Source organism: Coregonus clupeaformis, chromosome 18 (assembly GCF_020615455.1).
Source record: "Coregonus clupeaformis isolate EN_2021a chromosome 18, ASM2061545v1, whole genome shotgun sequence".
Classification (NCBI taxonomy): Eukaryota; Metazoa; Chordata; class Actinopteri; order Salmoniformes; family Salmonidae; genus Coregonus; species Coregonus clupeaformis.
The window spans coordinates 42,256,472-42,275,852 of record NC_059209.1 but is presented as its reverse complement, the minus strand read 5'-3'; the positions used below and the strand labels follow the sequence as shown (position 1 = coordinate 42,275,852).

At 41.7% G+C, this 19,381-nt stretch overlaps 1 protein-coding gene across 5 annotated transcripts in view; it reads right to left on the bottom strand.

The window, feature by feature from the left end:
• Positions 1-2,025: 2,025 nt before the first annotated feature.
• Positions 2,026-19,381, bottom strand: part of LOC121530779 (kinase suppressor of Ras 2-like) — a 166,183-nt gene continuing 148,827 nt past the window's right edge. For 4 of the 5 annotated variants that reach the window (XM_045226869.1, XM_045226871.1, XM_045226872.1 and 1 more), the window contains 4 exons: positions 12,394-12,528; positions 4,775-4,904; positions 4,158-4,291; positions 2,026-4,041 (listed from right to left, as the gene is read on the bottom strand). In XM_045226869.1, the coding sequence (XP_045082804.1) occupies positions 4,032-4,041; positions 4,158-4,291; positions 4,775-4,904; positions 12,394-12,528 (409 nt within the window). In that variant the 3' untranslated portion in view covers positions 2,026-4,031. The remainder of the gene's footprint in view (positions 4,042-4,157; positions 4,292-4,774; positions 4,905-12,393; positions 12,529-19,381) is intronic. The other variant, XM_045226870.1, reaches the window with a different exon arrangement.

Genomic DNA, 19,381 nt, shown 5'->3' with positions numbered 1-19,381 from the left:
AAGTTCAAACAGGTGCCATTAATACAGGTAACGAGTGGAGGACAGAGGAGCCTCTTAAAGAAGAAGTTACAGGTCTGTGAGAGCCAGAAATCTTGCTTGTTTGTAGGTGACCAAATACTTATTTTCCACCATAATTTGCAAATAAATTCATTAAAAATCCTACAATGTGATTTTCTGGAGAAAAAAAAATCTCAATTTGTCTGTCATAGTTGATGTGTACCTATGATGAAAATTACAGGCCTCTCTCATCTTTTTAAGTGGGAGAACTTGCACAATTGGTGGCTGGCTAAATACTATTTTCCCCCACTGTACATAGAGTGTACAAAACCTTAGCAACACCTGCTCTTTCCTTGACATAGACTGACCAGGTGAATCCAGATGAAAGCTAGGATCCCTTATTGATGTCAACTGTTAAATCCACTTCAATCAGTGTAGATGAAGGGGAAGAGACAGGTGAACGAAGGATTTTTAAGCCTTGAGACAATTGGGACATGGATTGTGTATGTGTGCCATTCAGAGGGTGAATGTGCAAGACAAAATATTTAAGTGACTGAACGTTTTAAGTGCCTTTGAATGGGGTATGGTAGTAGGTGCCAGGCGCACCGGTTTGAGTGTGTCAAGAATTGCAATGCTGCTGGGTTTTTCACGCTCAACAGTTTCCGTGTGTATCAAGAATGGTACACCACCCAAAGGACATCCAGCCAACTTGACACAACTGTTGGAAGCATTGGAGTCAACATGGGCCAGCATCCCTGTGGAACTCTTTCGATTTTTTTTGTAGAGTCCATGCCCACAACGAATTGAGGCTGTTCTGAGTGCAAAAGGGGGTGCATTTCAATTTTAGGAAGGTGTTCCTAATGTTTTGTACACTCAGTGTAGTTTAGGTGTTATGTCTGTGAAAAACCTGACTATAGGCTAACCGTTTTGAATTGTGTTACTGTTTAAACACTGGGAAGGACTCTTGATGGGTTCTTGGTTGAGATTGATGACATTGTCCACCAGTATATTTGATGTAACTCAAACTTTCCTGATTGATACAGTACCTTTAATCCAGATTTGTGTTTCACTGCCTCAGTTTAAATTTTTATAGATTTGATATACCTTTTTATGTGTAAGTCAGTTGATTTGAGGTTAGCAACTGACTTTAGGTTCAGTTTTAAAGGACGGCTTAACTTCCTGATTTGGAATCATATTAGATTTTGGTTCATTAAGAAATGCTAGCGGCCATGACTGAATTCAAGCGAGAGTTGGTTTGGGGGTGTGGTTTGATGTTGGTGTCTCGTGTGTATGTTCGCAGGTGGGAAGAGTTTGCCAAATTCTTACGCCAATTAGCTTCAGCCAGCTGGTGTGCGACCGTGGCAAAGTTGGTTTGACTTTGGATAGCCTATCTTTGGGGCTAGTTAGGGACCGCCAGTAAATTACACAATGTAAATGAGACTATTTTCATGTTGCACACGTTTTAGTTCTCATTAAATGCTTTCAATATTTGTATATACATTTCTACAATTTATAGTTGGTTTGAGGTTTTTAGGTCATTGAAATTTGGAGCTTTTGTAATTTAACATTGTTCCATGTACATTGTGTAATTTACCGATGATCCCCAACTAACCCCATTGGGATATTCAAAGTCAAATTTACCACAGGCATTACAATCGGGTCGCATGCAGCTGTACTACGAATGTATGATTACTTGTGTGATGCCAGCTGTGGGCATGTGGGCAGCATTGAAATAAACCCAACCTTCATTTACGTTGTGATGCAGTCACGATCACAAGTCTCACAAAACTCAGTTTTGGACGAGACTGACTTTATCCTATTTACACTTTTGTAGTCAATTTTGACAGTAGAATAAATATCGATGCCACATAGGCTGTTTTCTAAAAGAGAAGTTTGTTTTTAGGGCCGTTGCTCTTTAATAAAGTTCTGTGCAAGGGTGTGTAAAACATTTTCAAAGTAACAAGTGCAAAACATATAAAAGAGAAGAGGGTACGATAAAAGATGTGTAAAAACGAACAAAAAAACATCCAAAATCAAAACATATTTTTATTGTCATACTTTTTCGTAGAAGATGAGTGCAAATAAAGAGCTTCTGATGAGTCACTGAGCCATGGACAACAAGGCATCGATAAATACAAGCTTTTGGAGCTATACTCTACAATACAACGATTTAATCAGAAAATAAACATCAATGCTTACGTAATATAGGAAGGTATATGGAGAAAAATTAATCTGAATGAACAAAAATATACAACAAAACCACAACACAATACAGACATTCATAAAGTAAGAAATCCTGTACACAAACTGCTGTAGTGAGTTCACATGGAATATTGATTTACGGCAACTGACGATAAAACGAGGTCTACAATCAGTTATGTACACTTTGCACTAAATGTTGATTGGTTTTTCTGTTGATTGGTTTTCCAGCACAATTAGTTATTTCTCTTCACGATTATACTGTGCAAATATAATATTACAATCATTCTCTTAAACATCGCTTTTGAACATTTCCTTTTTTACAAAGCAGGCTGTATAGTCTTATTAACTGTTGTCACTGCATCCTTTGGTGGTCCTATGCTGACAACAGTTCAATCAGAAAATACCCCAGTGATCATATACTTAATATAGAGCTGAAAGTCAACTTTGTATCGTAAGAACGAGAATAGATCCTTTGTAGTCCATTTCATGCACTTAAAAGTTGTAAACAGTACAAATATAGATGACCCATGTACAATATCTGAATTCCAGTAATTCCAAAATAGACAGATGTACTCCAAAAAACAGCAGCAATTTGTTTGTATGCATTTCCAACATTGGTGGATATTTTACTGTATAATACAGTGTAGTAGAAAGGGCTTTATACAGGATTGGATTGTCTGCATCTAAGCCGTGGCTGTACAGCGTCCAAAGCAGCAGCTATGCAGTTCTTACTGAGACACTGGTTTTCATCCATAATGATATGATTCAGTCTGACTCTACTCTAGCTAGCATGTTTTTCAAATATCGCTGTGAAATATAAGATAGAAATGGCCAGATCATGTTAGTAGACTGTGTCATGGTGTCTGTCCAGAAAGTGCTTTGTCAATTATAGGGCTGACAAATTCCTCAAGGGAATCGATTGTGTCATCATTAAAATCGATTGTGTCATCATTAAAATCGATTGTGTCATCATTACTGGAAGTAGGTGTTGACCTTAGCTAGCTAGCTATACATCTTTTTACTTTTCTGCGATAAAACACTAAAGTAACCACTATACACCTATTTCTCAGGCACAGCATTTGTCCAAAGTGTTTAAGCACGTTCATACTAAGTAATGAGATACATTTGAAGTGTCAGCGTTTGAACATTAGTGAGAGACTTCTAGTCAGTCAATGTAGGTCTACTACTGACTGAACCAGAGCTGAGAAAAAAAGGCTGTTGTTCAAAGATCTCTCACCCTATTTCCCATCTAGTGCACTACCTTTAACGTTTTTGACAGGTCCATGTAGGGAATAGGATGCAATTATTTTTTACGCATCCTCAACAGTGTTCACAGGCAATAATCAAAGCACAGGACAGTTTCCTACCAATGTACTGAAGTGTCATCCAGCCCTACAAGTGACAGGAGTGGAGTCTTCACATTCAATAGTGAATAATGAAGATAGATAAAGCTTTGAGACAAACATGAAGAGAACACAAACAGGAGAGAACATGAGGAATACTGACAAATAACAGAGACAGTTGACAGATGAGAAATGCCAAGACAATTACTTAAAAATGTACATTTCACAATTCATAAAATAATTACATTCATTCTAAAAAAACTATTTCATTCTGATGCATTTTCCGTACACAACGAAGTGAGACATGACACAAACTCTCATTAAAACAAGTGACATTGAGAAAAATACATTCCAGAATAAAGAAACCATCCAACAAACTGAACAGGTCATTTGAGCAATGAAATAAAACACATCTTCCACGTGATTAAACAATAAACCCAAAATATGTGTTCAGAGGATGTTGAGATGTCTAGGTTCAGGGGGTCTTGGTCAACTGCACCTATTCTCACACACACACACACACACACAAGTACACGCACACGCACACACACACACCATAAGGATACATAGTCTAGGCAGGTTTACTTTGTTGTTTTTTAGTCTCATTTGACATACTCAGCTGACTTCCAGAAGTGCCCTGGGTGGGAAAGGCGGCGGTTCCGTTTTGGCAACTTTTCCAGCAGATCCACCAGCTTGGAGAAGCTGGGCCTCTCCTCCTGCTCGAACGCCCAGCAGAAGAGCAGGATGTCCTAGGGAGGGAGAGCCAGACAGACCCCCTTTAGAGACCCAGGCAAACACAGGAAAAACAGGAGAGAAAGAGACCTGCGTGGAGAACTGGACAAATGGATGAATGCCACCGGATTCAAACAACCGTATTTTTCCCTGTGAGATAAATTATTTTGTGAAGTGGTTCAGGAAACACAAATAACAAAAAGCCAATTGAGCACTCAAAAAACATCCCAGGCAGGATTTAGTCTCATTGCATGTATGAAGATGCACATTCTGAACACCTGTAAATTGATATGTATGCAGATCAGACCTGAAACTACCAGGTATGGTGTTTAGTTATGTGAAGAAAGATAGTCACCACTGCAGTATTATGAAGAACACCACTCAAGGATATACAGTATCTTTACCCATGGACATCAAATATGTTCACCTACAACTAGTGAGCGACTTCTACCAGAAATAGCCAGGTGTGGTACAGTTTACTGTATATGAGCAACACTTACCGATATCTCTTTGCCCATGCCGATCTGTGTGAGGTTGGGCTTCATTCCGCTGCCCACCTGCCAGATGATAACTTCTGCTGGCTGGTTCTTATAAGGCCACTCACGTGCATGCAACTCATACCAGATAGTTCTGCAGACGGACACAGCACAGGGGGGGAAATCAGTTGGAGGGTGGATGTGTGAAATATCCCATGGCTTAGACATTTAACATTATGATACCATAAATGATATGGTAGCATAGATTTCACTGTGCAGTGTCACGTTTCACAATTATTCGATTTGTTTTCATATTCAGCACCTGCTCAGGGAGATTGGATGTGTGTATATCATATTTTCCTATTACAGTGACATTATGACAAAACACAACAACAGACGTCCACACACAAGTGGCATCAAACCAGGTTTAATACCTAAACCTGCATCTCTATGCTGTATGTCTGTTGTGCTTGTCCGAATACATTTAAAAGCTCTAGACGCTCCCACAATGAGTCTGACAGACCACAAGGTTGCTGCTGAGGAACTAACTTTATATCAAACCTGTTAGGTCCATTAATACATTATACTTCATCAACATCGTCACACCATCCTCATTTCGCATTATGAGCAGGCATTTTTTCCCCTGTCATGTCAACGACCAGGGTTGAGTAGCATAAAAATAGCATTCGGCCAAGACAGAAAAACACATGGAGAATTGCTGAATATGTACAACAGCTTCAGGGGTAACCTCTAGATATCACTAAGGCACCAACAGGCCATATGGACACTGGCTGCATCCCAAATTGCACCCTATTCCCATAGGGCTCTGGTTAAAAGTAGTACACTATATAGGGAATAGGGTGCCATATGGGGCGCATCCAATGTGTGTGAGCGCTGCATCCCTTCCCCTCAGACTGATCCAGTGACAGGCCCTCCATATGAGAGGACATCTGAAAATGCAATTGTGTTATGAGTCAAAAGAGCAGGGTCCACCCACGCAAAGGGGTCTGTGACGATCACAGAAGAGAACAAAAGAGAAGGGAGTGAAAGGCAGGCCTAGAACATGGAAAATCACTGTTATAACTAGTGTTATAACTAAAGTCAGTGTTATAACTAGGGTCAGTGTTATAACTAGGGTCAGTGTTATAACTAGGGTCAGTGTTATAACTAGGGTCAGTGTTATAACTAGTGTTATAACTAGGGTCAGTGTTATAAATAGTGTTATAACTAGTGTTATAACTAGGGTCAGTGTTATAACTAGGGTCAGTGTTATAACTAGTGTTATAACTAGGGTCAGTGTTATAACTAGGGTCAGTGTTATAACTAGTGTTATAACTAGGGTCAGTGTTATAATTAGTGTTATAACTAGGGTCAGTGTTATAACTAGGGTCAGTGTTATAACTAGGGTCAGTGTTTTAACTAGTGTTATAACTAGGGTCAGTGTTATAACTAGGGTCAGTGTTATAACTAATGTTATAACTAGGGTCAGTGTTATAACTAGGGTCAGTGTTTTAACTAGTGTTATAACTAGGGTCAGTGTTATAACTAGGGTCAGTGTTATAACTAGTGTTATAACTAGGGTCAGTGTTATAACTAGGGTCAGTGTTATAACTAGTGTTATACAACGGGTTGGTCTAATCCTTAATGCTGATTGGTTACAACAGCATTCCTGCCACAAGTTACCACCAGCTAAATCTATGATGTTAAAACGCCTATTTACTCTGTTCCATCTCACTGCGCAATCCACTGTCTCATCAGCTCTGCCAGGCACTTTATAAACTTGATCTCCACTATAAAAAGCATCTAGACATTATCTCCCATTTCTTTTAGACTAGCAATTGGTTTTCAATAGCGGAGATTTGTATAAACCTTGCTGTCTCTCTGACATTATAACATTGTTTCAGTAGGCTATTGAAATTCTATCTCCAGGTGTCCTATAGTAATGAACGTATAGGGGTCGGGAGTCGGGATGCAGCAAGCAGCTTTTCTCAGCAAATCGAAATCCCGAATCAGCATAATTTGTATGGATATATACAAAGAAATGTCAATAGAAAGGTAAAACAAAACGAAGTGCAGCTAGTTTGCAGTCTTTCCAGCTTCAGTTTTAGCTGTGTTGTTGGCTAGCTCCTCTGAAAAACAGTGTCCTGAGGAGAGAGCACATTTTCTATGCCAGGTGAAACAGTGTATCATTAGCTCATTGTTATGGATGTCTCTAAATAAATGTCTCTAGAAAACAGCTTAAACAAATGCAAATGCAGCTACTTTGTTGTTATTCTGGCTGCACTGTTTGACGTGACTGTAAGTTAGCCGTTGTTGGCTAGCTAGCAAGCAATGGATAAGAACGTTGCCAGCCAGTATGGCAATAGAACATTTAGAACGAACGACTGGATAGATACAGAACAAAAAGACTGAACGACTGGGTCGTGTCTCTGGCAACCGAACCGATAGAACGAACGACCAGCCGGCTAGGGTAGCAACGCTAGATTTGTGTCGGGACTATATCTTGTGGAAGGTTGAAATAGTATGAATAAATTCATCCAAATATTTTTGATATACACTACCAGTCAAAAGTTTGGACACACCTACTCATTCAAGGGTTTATCTTTATTTTTACAGTTTTTACATTGTAGAATAATAGTGAAGACATAAAAACTATGAAATAACACATATGGAATCATGTAGTAACCAAAAAAAGTGTTAAATATATTTTATATTTGAGATTCTTCAAATAGTCACCCTTTGCCTTGATGACAGCTTTGCACACTCTTGGCATTCTCTCAACCAGCTTCATGAGGTAGTCACCTGGAATGCATTTCAAATAACAGGTGTGCCTTGTTAAAAGTTAATTTGTGGAAATGCATTTGAGCCAATCACTTGTGTTGTGACAAGGTAGGGGGGGTATACAGAAGATAGCCCTATTTGGTAAAAGACCAAGTCCATATTATGGCAAGAACAGCTCAAATAAGCAAAGAGAAACGACAGTCCATCATTACTTTAAGACATGAAGGTCAGTCAATACGGAACATTTCAAGAACTTTGAAAGTTTCTTCAAGTGCAGTCGCAAAAACCATCAAGCTCTATGCCACCACAGGAATGGAAGACCCAGAGTTACCTCTGCTGCAGAGGATAAGTTCATTAGAGTTACCAGCATCAGAAATTGCAGCCCAAATGAATGTTGCAAAGAAACCACTACTAAAGGACATCAATAATAAGAAGAGAGCTGCTTGGGCCAAGAAACACGAGCAATTGACATTAGACCAATGGAAATCTGTCCTTTGGTCTGATGAGCCCAAATGTGAGATTTTTGGTTCAAACCGCTGTGTCTTTGTGAGACGCGGGGTGGGTGAATGGATGATCTCTGCATGTGTAGTTCTCACCGTAAAGCATGGAGGAGTAGGTGTTATGGTGTGGGGGTGCTTTGCTGGTGACACTGTCTGTGATTTATTTAGAATTCAAGGCACACTTAACCAGCATGGCTACCACAGCATTCTGCAGCGATACGCCAGCCCATCTGTTTTGGGCTTAGTGGGACTATCATTTGTTTTTCAACAGGACAATGACCCAACACACCTCCAGGCTGTGTAAGGGCTATTTTACCAAGAAGGAGAGAGCTGGAGTGCTGCATCAGATGACCTGGCCTCCACATTCCCCCGACCTCAACCCAATTGAGATGGTTTGGGAAGAGTTGGACGGCAGAGTGAAAGAAAAGCAGCCAACAAGTGCTCAGCATATATGGGAACTCCTTCAAGACTGTTGGAAAAGCATTCCAGGTGATGCTGGTTGAGAGAATGCCAAGTGCGTGCAAAGCTGTCAAGGCAAAGGGTGGCTATTTGAAGAATCTCAAATATAAAATATTTAGATTTGTTTAACACTTTTTTGGTTACTACATGATGCCATATGTGTTATTTCAAGATGACATATGTGTTATTTCTTCACTATTATTCTACAATGTAAAAATAGTAAAAATAAAGAAAAAACAATGAATTAGTAGGTGTGTCCAAACTTTTGACTGGTACTGTATATATTTTTTTAACCCTTTTTCTCCCCAATTTCGTGATATCCAATTGGTAGTGTCGGAGGAAACACCATACAACTGGCGACCGTGTCAGCGTGCATGCACCCGTCCTGCCACAGGAGTCGCTAGAGCGCGATGGGACAAGGACATCCCGGGCCGGCCAAACCCTCCCCTAACCCGGACGACGCCGGGCCAATTGTGCGCCGCCTCATGGGTCTCCCGGTCTCGGCCGGCTGCGACACAGTCTGGGATCGAACCTGGGTCTGTAGTGACGCCTCAAGCACTGCGATGCAGTGCCTTAGACTGCTGCGCAACTCGGGAGGACCCCAAAATAACGTTTTTAATTAAAATATGTACTGTAAATCACTATTTGAATATGTTGGTAACCCATTGTATAAAAGTGATAATGCCCTCGAAGCCGGTGTTCGGAGGATATATTGGCACAGTTTGCCGGCCCTCGACGAACAACACCCATGCCAATATATCCTCCAAACACCGGCTTCTCCGGCAATTATAACTAGGATCCATGTTATAACTAGGGTCAGTGTTATTACTAGGGTCAGTGTTATAACTAGTGTTATAACTAGGGTCAGTGTTATAACTAGGGTCATGTTATAACTAGGGTCAGTGTTATAACTAGTGTTATAACTAGGGTCAGTGTTATAACTAGGGTCAGTGTTATAAGTAGGGTCAGTGTTATAAGTAGGGTCAGTGTTATAACTAGGGTCAGTGTTATAACTAGGGTCATTGTTATAACTAGTGTTATATCTAGGGTCAGTGCTATAACTAGGGTCAGTGCTATAACTAGGGTCAGTGCTATAACTAGGGTCAGTGTTATTACTAGGGTCAGTGTTATAACTAGGGTCAGTGTTATATCTAGTGTTATAACTAGGGTCAGTGTTATAACTAGGGTCAGTGTTATAACTAGGGTCAGTGTTATAACTAGTGTTATAACTAGGGTCAGTGTTATAACTAGGGTCAGTGTTATAACTAGTGTTATAACTAGGGTCAGTGTTATAACTAGGGTCAGTGTTATAACTAGGGTCAGTGTTATAACTAGTGTTATAACTAGGGTCAGTGTTATAACTAGTGTTATAACTAGGGTCAGTGTTATAACTAGGGTGAGTGTTATAACTAGGGTCAGTGTTATAACTAGAGTCAGTGTTATAACTAGTGTCAGTGTTATAACTAGTGTTATAACTAGGGTCAGTGTTATAACTAGGGTCAGTGTTATAACTAGTGTTATAACTAGGGTCAGTGTTATAACTAGGGTCAGTGTTATAACTAGGGTCAGTGTTATAACTAGGGTCAGTGTTATATCTAGTGTTATAACTAGGGTCAGTGTTATAACTAGGGTCAGTGTTATAACTAGTGTTATAACTAGGGTCAGTGTTATAACTAGGGTCAGTGTTATAACTAGGGTCAGTGTTATAACTAGTGTTATAACTAGGGTCAGTGTTATAACTAGGGTCTGTGTTATAACTAGTGTTATAACTAGGGTCAGTGTTATATCTAGTGTTATAACTAGGGTCAGTGTTATAACTACAGTCAGTGTTATAACTAGGGTCAGTGTTATAACTAGGGTCAGTGTTATAACTAGTGTTATAACTAGGGTCAGTGTTATAACTAGTGTTATATCTAGGGTCAGTTTTATAACTAGGGTCAGTGTTATAAAATAATAATAAATAATAATATGCCATTTAGCAGACGCTTTTATCCAAAGCGACTTACAGTCGTGCGTGCATACATTTTTTGTGTATGGGTGGTCCCGGGGATCGAACCCACTACCTTGGCGTTACAAGCGGCAGGTAGCTTAGTGGTTAAGAGCGTTGTGCCAGTAACCGAAAGGTCGCTGGTTCTAATCCCCGAGACGACTAGGTGAAAAATCTGTCGATGTGCCCTTGAGCAAGGCACTTAACCCTAATTGCTCCTGTAAGTCGCTCTGGATAAGAGCGTCTGCTAAATGACTAAAAATGTAATGTAAATGTAAACAAGCGCCGTGCTCTACCAGCTGAGCTACAGAGGACCAGTGTTATAACTAGGGTCAGTGTTATAACTAGTGTTATAACTAGGGTCAGTTTTATAACTAGGGTCAGTGTTATAACTAGTGTCAGTGTTATAACTAGTGTTATAACTAGTGTTATAACTAGGGTCAGTGTTATAACTAGGGTGAGTGTTATAACTAGGGTCAGTGTTATAACTAGGGTCAGTGTTATAACTAGTGTTATAACTAGGGTCAGTGTTATAACTAGTGTTATAACTAGGGTCAGTGTTATAACTAGGGTGAGTGTTATAACTAGGGTCAGTGTTATAACTAGTGTTATAACTAGGGTCAGTGTTATAACTAGTGTTATAACTAGGGTCAGTGTTATAACTAGAGTCAGTGTTATAACTAGGGTGAGTGTTATAACTAGGGTGAGTGTTATAACTAGGGTCAGTGTTATAACTTGTGTTATAAGTAGGGTCAGTGTTATAACTAGGGTCAGTGTTATAACTAGGGTCAGTGTTATAAGTAGGGTCAGTGTTATAAGTAGGGTCAGTGTTATAACTAGGGTCAGTGTTATAACTTGTGTTATAAGTAGGGTCAGTGTTATAACTAGGGTGAGTGTTATAACTAGGGTACTAGAGTTTTTCATGGTTAGGTCAGGTAGACAGGAAAACTTCTGGCTTTTGGTTATTATAACCATTTTAGCTATTATAACCATTGTATTATAACCATTGTATTATAACCATTGTATTATAACCATTCTATTATAACCATTCCAAACATGGATGAGCAAGAAGATGGAAGAGAGGGAATATGGAAAAAGAGGGAAGATGGAAAGAGAGGGAAGATGGAAAGAGAGGGAAGATGCAGAGAGGGAAGATGCAGAGAGGGAAGATGGGTGAGAGGGAAGATGCAGAGGGAAGATAGATGAGAGGGAAGATGGAAGAGAGGGAAGATAGATGAGAGGGAAGATAGATGAGAGGGAAGATAGATGAGAGGGAAGATGGCTGAGAGGGAAGATGGTTGAAAGGGAAGATGGTTGAAAGGGAAGATGAATGAGAGGGAAGATGAATGAGAGGGAAGATGGCTGAGAGGGAAGATGGCTGAGAGGGAAGATGGATGAAAGGGAAGATGAATGAGAGGGAAGATGGCTGAGAGGGAAGATGAATGAGAGGGAAGATAGATGAGAGGGAAGATGGCTGAGAGGGAAGATGGCTGAGAGGGAATATGGATGAAAGGGAAGATGAATGAGAGGGAAGATGGGAGAGAGGGAAGATAGATGAAAGGGAAGATGGAGAGAGGGAAGAGGGTTCAGAGGGATAAGAATAAAAAATTAAAAACATCAGAGTATTTGTCTTGCTAGTGACAACCCCAATTTCCCCTAGTGGGATAAAGTTTATTCAATTTAATTCAAGTCAATACAACCGGGCCTGAAAATCCAATGAAAACTAGACAGAGAGTGAAGAGGCTCCTGAACAACTCCTTACAACAACGAGAAGTCGCAAGGGACACGTAGAGTGTGTTCCAAATGGCACCCTATTCCCTATAGTACACTACTTTTACCAGAGCGATATAGGCCCTGGTCAAAAGTAGCACACTATATATGGAATAGGGTGCCATTTGGAACATAGTGGTACTCACCCAAAAGCAAAGACGTCTGACTGTTTAGAGAAAGGCAGTTTGTCCTCCTCTGTTTCGGGGGAGAGCTGAGAGACTATTTCAGGGGCCAGGTGACACAACCATCCACTGGGGATCCTCAGCTTGTCCTCTCTACGGCTCCAGAATAGAGACAAGACAACAACAGTCTGAATGCTGAACGGTGTGTGGTCTTTCAGAGTTACAGTATCTCAAAGATCATGGCCACCCTTTTTTTTTATTATTCATTAATTTCATCCCTATAGAGATACAGCAGTATGGGGTTGTACATTTCTGCTACTTTTTGTTGTGTTGTTATCTTTCTCTAAATACAGTATTATGGTTTAATTGAAACTCATAATTCATACTCCCAGTAGTTCATACACACACTAGGAGACATCTAAAACAAATGGTAAGCAGCGTTTTGTGTGAAGGGTGAATCTGTCCTTTCCTTTCCCACCTGGATGACATCACACCCCAAACGCACACTGAGACATCCTGCTGGATGACATCACACCCTAAACACACCCTGAGACATCCTACTGGATGACATCACACCCCAGATTTACCCTGAGATATCCTGCTGGATGGCATCACACCCCAAACGCACCCTGAGACATCCTACTGGATGACATCACACCCCAAATGCACCCTGAGACATCCTGCTGGATGACATCACACCCTAAACACACCCTGAGACATCCTACTGGATGACATCACACCCCAAATGCACCCTGAGACATCCTGCTGGATGACATCACACCCCAAATGCACCCTGAGACATCCTACTGGATGACATCACACCCTAAACACACCCTGAGACATCCTACTGGATGACATCACACCCCAGATTTACCCTGAGACATCCTGCTGGATGACATCACACCCCAGATTTACCCTGAGATATCCTGCTGGATGGCATCACACCCCAAACGCACCCTGAGACATCCTGCTGGATGACATCACACCCCAAATGCACCCTGAGACATCCTGCTGGATGACATCACACCCCAAATGCACCCTGAGACATCCTGCTGGATGACATCACACCCCAAATGCACCCTGAGACATCCTGCTGGATGGCATCACACCCCATTAGAAAGTCTAAATAAATTCTCTCTCTTTCTCTCTCTCTCATTCATTTAAGGGCTTTATTGGCATGGGAAACGTATGTTAACATTGCCAAAGCAAGTGAAGTAGATAGTAAATAAAAGTGAAATAAACAAGAAATATTAACAGTAAACATTACACTCAGAAGTTCCAAAAGAATAAAGACATTTCATATGTCATATTATGTATATATACAGTGTTGTAACAATGTACAAATAGTTAAAGTACAAATGGGAAAATAAATAAACATAAATATGGGTTGTATTTACAATGGTGTTTGTTCTTCACTGGTTGCCCTTTTCTTGTGGCAACAGGTCACAAATATTGCTGCTGTGATGGCACACTGTGGTTTTTCACCCAGTAGATAATGGAGTGTATCAAAATTGGGTTTGTTTTCTAATTCTTTGTGGATCTCTGTAATCTGAGGGAAATATGTGTCTCTAATATGGTCATACATTCAGGTTAGGAAGTGCAGCTCAGTTACCACCTCATTTTGTGGGCAGTGTGCACATAGCGTATCTTCTCTTGAGAGCCAGGTCTGCCTACGGCAGCCTTTCTCAATAGCAAGGCTATGCTCACTGAGTCTGTACATAGTCAAAGCTTTCCTTAATTTTGTGTCAGTCACAGTGATCAGGTATTCTGCCACTGTGTACTCTCTGTTTAGGGCCAAATAGCATTCTAGTTTGCTCTGTTTTTTTGTTAATTCTTTCCAATGTGTCAAGTAATTCTATTTTTGTTTTCTCATGATTTGCTTGGGTCTAATTGTGTTCTTCGTTGGTGAGTGGACCCCAGACCTCGCAACCATTAAGGGCAATGGATTCTATAACTGATTCATGTATTTTTAGCCATTTTTATCCTATTTGGTATGTCAAATTTTATGTTCCTTTTGATGGCATAGAAGGCCCTTCTTGCCTTGTCTCTCAGATCGTTCACAGCTTTGTGGAAGTTACCTGTGGCGCTGATGTTTAGGCCAAGGTATGTATAGTTTTTTGTGAGCTCTAGGGCAACGGTGTCTAGATGGAATTTGTATTTGTGGTCCTGGCAACTGGACCTTTTTTGGAACACCATTATTTTTGTCTTACTGAGATTTATTGTCAGGGCCCAGGTCTGACAGAATCTGTGCAGAAGATCTAGGTGCTGCTGTAGGCCCTCCTTGGTTGGTGACAGAAGCACCAGATCATCAGCAAACAGTAGACATTTGACTTCAGATTCTAGTAGGGTGAGGCCGGGTGCTGCAGACTGTTCTAGTGCCCTCGCCAATTTGTTGATACTGTGAGGGAAAAATCAGTATTTGATCCCCTGCTGATTTTGTACGTTTGCCCACTGACAAAGAAATGATCAGTCTATAATTTTAATGGTAGGTTTATTTGAACAGTGAGAGACAGAATAACAACAAAAAAATCCAGAAAAACGTATGTCAAAAATTAGGGGTGTAACGATCCATCTACTACATCGATGTATCGATTTATATTCCTATGATCCAACTACATCGATCTGTGCTCGGCGAGTTGGCCTTTTGGACAACATATATCGATCTAACATCGTTTTAAAATGTAATAAATCGATTGTATCGATACTAGGAAATAACCCATTGGATTTAAGCACGTCAGACTTTATATGGATGTTTTTTCTTAGCACTTTTAATGATAAAGGCTTTAAACATTACTCGATTCACTCTGCCTATCCGTGACGTCATCGCGCCAACAGCAGCGCAAAGGCGGCAAGACAACAAAACATAGCATGGCGGACGACAGAGGAGAAGCCGACGAGCGAGAAATTATCAAGCCACCATTGCGGTCCTTACAAGAAACAGGAATCTAGGAAACTTCACCTGCACTGTCCAGTATGCAGGTATTTATTTCAGTCACACTGGTTGAATTTTTGGCTAAAAGGTTACTGAATCGATTTCAAGTCACTGAATCGTTTCGGATCGTATCGTTCTAAATGAACCAATATCGTCCTTGAATCGTATCGACAACCACGAATCGTGATACAAATCGAATCGTTGTTAAAACGAATTGTTACACCCCTTTCAAAAATGTTATAAATTGATTTGCATTTTAATGAGGGAAATAAGTATTTGACCCCCTCTCAATCAGAAAGATTTCGGGCTCACAGGTGTCTTTTATACAGGTAACGAGCTGAGATTAGGGTGTGCTCCTAATCTCAGTTTGTTACCTGTATAAATGACACCTGTCCACAGAAGCAATCAATCAATCAGATTCCAAACTCTCCACCATGGCAAAGACCAAAGAGCTCTCCAAGGATGTCAGGGACAAGATTGTAGACCTACACAAGGCTGGAATGGGCTACAAGACACTCGCCAAGCATCTTGGTGAGAAGGTGACAACAATTGGTGCGATTATTCGCAAATGGAAGAAACACAAAAGACTGTCAATCTCCTTCGGCCTGGGGCTCCATGCAAGATCTCACCTCATGGAGTTGCAATGATCATGAGAATGGTGAGGAATCAGCCCAGACCTACACGGGAGGATCTTGTCAATGATCTCAAGGCAGCTGGGACAATTGGTAACACACTACGCCGTGAAGGACTGAAATCCTGCAGCGCCCGCAATATCTCCCTGCTCAAGAAAGCACATATACAGGCCCATCTGAAGTTTGCCAATGAACATCTGAATGATTCAGAGGAGAACTGGGTGAAAGTGTTGTGGTCAGATGAGACCAAAATCGAGCTCTTTGGCATCAACTCAACTCGCCGTGTTTGGAGGAGGAGGAATGCTGCATATGACCCATCCCCACCGTCAAACATGGAGGTAGAAACATTATGCTTTGGGGGTGTTTTTCTGCTAAGGGGACAGGACAACTTCACCGCATCAAAGGGACGATGGACGGGGACATGTACCGTCAAATCCTTCACTCAGCCAGGGCATTGAAAATGGGTTGTGGATGGGTATTCCAGCATGACAATGACCCAAAACACACGGCCAAGGCAACAAAGGAGTGGCTCAAGAAGAGGCACATTAAGGTCCTGGAGTGGCCTAGCCAGTCTACAGACCTTAATCCCATAGAAAATCTGTGGAGGGAGCTGAAGGTTCGAGTTGCGAAACGTCAGCCTCGAAACCTTAATGACTTGGAGAAGATCTGCAAAGAGGAGTGGGACAAAATCCCTCCTGAGATGTGTGCAAACCTGGTGGCCAACTACAAGAAACGTCTGACCTCTGTGATTGCCAACAAGGGTTTTGCCACCAAGTACTAAGTCATGTTTTGCAGAGGGGTCAAATACTTATTTCCCTCATTAAAATGCAAATCAATTTATAACATTTTTTACATGCGTTTTTCTGGATTTTTTTGTTGTTATTCTGTCTCTCACTGTTCAAAAAAACCTACCACTAAAATTATAGACTGATCATGTCTTTGTCAGTGGGCAAACGTACAAAATCAGCAGGGGATCAAATACTTTTTTCCCCTCACTGTATATATGTTGATGAGAGTGAGGCTTAAACTGCATCCCTGTCTCACCCCACGGCCCTGTGGAAAGAAATTTGTGTGTTTTTTGCCAATTATAACCGCACACTTGTTGTTTGTGTACATGGATTTCAGTCCAAAGCTTTTTTTTTCTTAGGTTTTTGCATTCTTCATCAAACCATTTGTCATTGTCGTTACTTTTCTTCGGTTTTATGTTATAGATTTTTAGATTTGATAGGGAAGCTGAGAGGAGAAATATACTGTTTAGGTTTTCTACTGCCATGTTTACACCTTCACTATTACAGTGGAACGCTTTGTCCAGGAAGTTGTCTAAAGGGGATTGAATTTGTTGTTGCCCAATTGTTTTTTGGTAGGTTTCGACACTACTTTCCTTCCATCTATAGCATTTCTTAATATTATTCAGTTCCTTTGGCTTTGATGCCTCATGATTGAGTATTGCTCTGTTCAAGTAGACTGTGATTTTCCTGTGGTCTGATAGGGGTGTCAGTGGGCTGACTGTGAATGCTCTGAGAGACTCTGGGTTGAGGTCAGTGATAAAGTAGTCTACAGTACTACTGCCAAGAGATGAGCTATAGGTGTACCTACCATAGGAGTCCCCTTGATGCCTACCATTGACTATGTACATACCCAGCGTGTGACAGAGCTGCAGGAGTTGTGACCCGTTTTTGTTGGTTATGCAGTAGAAGCTTTCTTCATTAAAGTATGGGGATTCTAGTGTGGGGATATAGGTAGCACACAGGAGGACATTTTTCTCTGTTGAGATAATTTCCTTTTGAATATCTAGCCAAATGTAAAATGTTCCTGTTTTGATTAATTTAATAGAGTGAGTTAGGTCTGCTCTATACCAAATGACCATACCCCCTGAGTCCCTTCCCTGTTTCACACCTGGTAGTTTGGTGGATGGGACTACCAGCTCTCTGTAACCTAGAGGGCAACCAGTGGGTCCATCTCCTCTATACCATGTTTCTTGTTGGATGACAATGTCTGTATTAACGATTTCTTTGGTGAAGTCCAGGTTCCTGCTCTTTAGGCCAAAGGCAGATGACCTCAGGCCTTGGATATTCCAGGATGAAATAGTGAAGGCTTTGTTTTCCATAAAGTGTCTAATGTTGTTGGTCGTGTGGTTTGGCCTCAGGCCAGTAATTGTGAGCAGAGCCTGCTGAGCATCTGGTACATGCCATTGGCTTGGGCTAGTGTAAGAGTGGGGGTTGGGCCTGTTTGCCTGCTCACTGCCTGGGCGTATGTGTGACTTTCATGTTGAGGCTCTCTTTGCGGGAGTGGGGGGCATGGGGTGGGTAGGAGGGGCATAGGTCTGATCTGAGGGGGCCTAAATGGGGTGGGGGGGGGGGGTTCTGGGAGAGTGTAGGTCCTGCAGGTCTGGGAGAGTGTCTTTCTGGTCTGGGCTGGGTGTCTGTTGATCTGTTGCTCCTGTGTGAGGTGTTGGGTCTGCGGTTGAGGGCGATATCCTTTAGGGTCCAGGCGAAGGTGAGCACTGCTGCCTTGTATAGGTGGACCTGGTCGTAAAGGCTGTTCAAGTCCAGGGTGGAGTGGTGGGCCAGGTAGACATTTGGTTTTGAGGCACAGTCACAGGAAATACTTGCGTTTACCTGCTGTATGGTAGCAGGGTGGACGTTTTTTCGTGGTAGGAAAGTAGAAGAAGCTTTTTCTATCAGTCCCTTGAGTGCTGTGGCCACCCTTTCCTGCTGTGTTCTCAGGTCGTTTGTGCCTGTGTGTATTATTATGTGACTGGGTGATCCTAGTTGGTCCTCAGACAGAAGGTCTAGGGCGTGCTGGGTGTTTGGGAATTTTTTTTTCTTCCTGTATGTATTTCCCGTTTGAGTCCATAAGGAGTACAATCTGTGGCTTGTGTATGTCCTCAGTGGGTGTGGGGGGGTCGTCAGGAGGGCTATCAGGGTGGCTGACAGGGGGGGATGCTCAGAGGGGTTGGGATCCCCTGGGCTTGTGGTTCTTCATTTGTTTGTCCGGCTGTGATGTTGAGGCTATGGTCAGGGTCTAGGGTGTACTGTTCTGCTGCGGTGTCGAGACTTTGGCCAGGATCTGAGGTGGGCTGTTCTGCTGGCTTCTCTGCTGGGGTGGCCAGCTCTCTAATGGGTTGTTCTCTGTCACCCGTCATCGTTCTCACCTTCTCCTCCAGCACTCTGATCCTCTCCTCTAGCGCTCCGTTCTTCTCCTGCTCCTGCTCTTTCTCCTGTTGATGTTGTCTCGCCACAGTCCAGAGTGCAGACATGTCTCTCTCCACCTCCAGCTCTCCAGGTCTAGTTAAGGGGGTGTTGTTGTGCTGGACTGTTGTCTGGGTCTGTGCTGACTGGAGTGTAATCACCTGATGTACCTGCTCCACCTGCCTTACCTCCAGCTGGGTGAATTTATCCTTAATTTCAATGAGGGAGTAGTACTCTGTGCTGGGAAGTTGACTTTC